Raw genomic sequence first — 2,957 nt, forward strand, 5'->3', positions numbered from 1 at the left:
CTCAATGATTATTCTAATTATATTTTAGATTTTTTATATTTAAAATAAAATGTTTATCCTGTATTTGATTGTGTTTATCTGCAGTTAGTTACACGAATTTAGATATGAGATGAAATCGGATAGGGATGAACGAGTTTAAGAGTTTTAAGAGTTTAAGAGTTTTTAAGAGTTTTAGCCAAATGCTTTATAATATAGTATAGATAGTATAGATTATTTGAAATGGATATAAAAAAATCATTTCGATATATTTGATGGACGGAGAGACTCCATCATTCTCGGATCAACTCCCAACTACTACCGCGCGTTTTCATTCCCTCCATGGATATCCTTCATTACTCAAGGCTTCAAAACCCTACTAATAAATTATTACGTCCTCACCCTCGATTGACTGTACCGTCGACGTCGTCGTCATTGTCCCTTCGGCGATTTAGCGTCAGGTATCCTCCACCCTGTTCTTATCATTCTGTAATTAACACCACTCTGCTTCTTGCCCCAAATTCTAGGGTTCCAATTGCTTAATTATTCTTCTTCTGGCAGATCGAGCCTTCCATTGCCGGTTCAGAACGCCAAGTACAATAGAGAGCTACGAGCTGCTGTCGATGCGGTCGAGCGGGCTTGCTGTCTTTGTGTTGACGTAAGTTTCATCACATTGACATTTCTCAATTTATTTTTTTCATTTCAGATCAATTTAAGGTTTCAGACATAGAAGATAGAACTGCCAAAAGTTATCCATTGACATTTTATAGGCCCGCGAGGTATAAAAAGGCCCTTGATAGGTACGAAGAAAGTAACATAAAATTCAAGAAATACTAATAATTCATATAAAATCGTTTTTCAGAATACTCCTAGACATGAAATCAATCAATAATTATTTTTAATTAATATTATCTATCATATCATTTACAGCTATCGGCAATCCATTCAATCGTCAAAAACATCTTATAATATACCTTAAATATATATAGATTGTCATTGTTTGGATCATAATCTTGACTATTCTAAGTAACACTCTATGTAAGTTAATATAAATCAATTGAGTTTCCATCAAACACAGGTTAAAGTTTTTTCATCACCGTATTCAACTTTTAAGGTTAATTTTTTTTTTTCGAAACCATCAATTTTTTTTTTTGACCTTTGGAGCCAAGTTTAAACCAATCAGGTACCACCCTTGTGGTTCGAAACCATCAATCTTATAATCAAAAGGCCATGCTAGTTTAGCTTGAGATCTTATTCTTGTTTTGGAGATAAGAGAGTACTTGAAATTCATCCACTAAATATTAGGTAGTAAGGAGTCAATGATGTATGAAAAAAACAAGTGTAGTTTTGAAATCCTAAATATAGATATAAGTTTGACTGTTTTACATAGATGGTAATATTTTTCAAAAAATAGGAGCTTTCGTAGTTAATAACAAGAAATCTACTATATTCTAATGCAAAAATATAATTCATGTGGATGAAATAATCAAAGGAGTTGGTGAGAGATGAACGATGGAGAATATATCAAGATTTCATAGGCAAGTAGTTTAAGATAAAAAATCTTGAAGAGACAATAAACAATACTATAAAATGAACGACTACTTTTCTCGCAGGCCAACTACAGACGTATTCTTATTTCTGGTTTAAAAATAGGGTGCCGAAAGATGTTTTGGTGATTAGTTGGATAGAGTGGTGTAATTCTCCCATGTCTTGTTTTCAGCCTGTACTCTCTTTTTGCTAGCGCCTTGCTAGTTTTTTTTTATGATATTTCGCCTTTGTTTGTTGGTAAAAATAAAAATAAATAGATAAATAAAATGAATGACTAATTAACTTTTTAGTTTTTACATATTTTTTTTCCCAATGTATTTAATTAATACATCTTTGGGCCCTTAATATAATACAAAATTCTTTTATGGTTCTATTAGATATCAAAGAAATCTCTCTTTTATTTACTAATTTTTTTTGACTACTACGGAGTACTATATTCTAAAAAATTTGGGCCCCATTTCTTGTGGGCCCTGGTTGTACGCCTGCCCTCCGCCAGGCGCCCTTGAGTATCTTCCTTTTTGTGGTTGTGTTATAAAGTTTGATGTGTTTATAGTCTTCATTTACGAAAGTAATCCATGAAAATTTTTAAGGTCAAAGGTGACCTTCGATTTGAGAAAGAATCTTTTTTGGGTGGATATTTTTCTTTATGTGGTCAATGTATGTAAAGTTTTACACTTGATGACGAGTCGACCACACCTCGTAAATGGAAGTTTTATGCTCATGTATTACAAATGTGCTTTGTTCCGATTATCTGCTTGTATAGGGTTTTCTTACACTTTGTTATAATCTTCTATAATAAATTTGTAGTTATTATTTTTAAAACAATTAAGAAGAGCTTGAGAAAGTATATAGGTTTCAATATTTGTCACATGATGTAGTCACTGCAGACTTTATAATGTCATATACAGAGGGCATATTTAATAATTACAAATCATATGTACCTTTGTTTCTCATGTTTAATTGGATTATAAGAGTGCTATATTTTCTTGAATTTTCATCCTAATTGATGTGATCATCTTAATGATCTAGTTATACATAATCATTATTCATGAAAGTTATTAATGGCGAGTTGGCGACAGCGGACAAGTAATTTGTTTGGAAGGACGCAATTTCACATTCTTTGGAAGAACTAAAAATTGTTTAGGTGCTTGATTTCGCACATGATGCATGCAAAAGGTTTGCATTTGATATAACAGGAACCTTTTGTAACATCCCCCGTCCCCGTGGTCCGGAACGGGCGGTGTCACTAACGGGACTTAATTCAAATACACAACATTGCAGAGCTACTAATAAACTCCAAACGTAGATTAACTTCTAAAACATGCTTTACAATCCAAAATATCACATTCAAACAACTATTTATAAGCTTGGAATATTATACATCTACCAACGAGTTTACCAACTCCAAAAAGTCAAACGCTCGATCTCAAGTC

General features: G+C 32.6%; 1 protein-coding gene across 2 annotated transcripts in view; it reads left to right on the forward strand.

The window, feature by feature from the left end:
* The first annotated feature begins 258 nt into the window (after window positions 1–258).
* Window positions 259–2,957, forward strand: part of LOC112504457 (putative PAP-specific phosphatase, mitochondrial) — a 15,878-nt gene continuing 13,179 nt past the window's right edge. For both annotated transcript variants that reach the window (XM_025108397.1, XM_025108398.1), the window contains exons 1-2: window positions 259–437; window positions 538–634. In XM_025108397.1, the coding sequence (XP_024964165.1) occupies window positions 319–437; window positions 538–634 (216 nt within the window). In that variant the 5' untranslated portion in view covers window positions 259–318. The remainder of the gene's footprint in view (window positions 438–537; window positions 635–2,957) is intronic.

Source organism: Cynara cardunculus, unplaced genomic scaffold, assembly GCF_001531365.2.
Source record: "Cynara cardunculus var. scolymus isolate 2C unplaced genomic scaffold, CcrdV1 Un_Scaffold_5659, whole genome shotgun sequence".
Taxonomy (NCBI): Eukaryota; Viridiplantae; Streptophyta; class Magnoliopsida; order Asterales; family Asteraceae; genus Cynara; species Cynara cardunculus.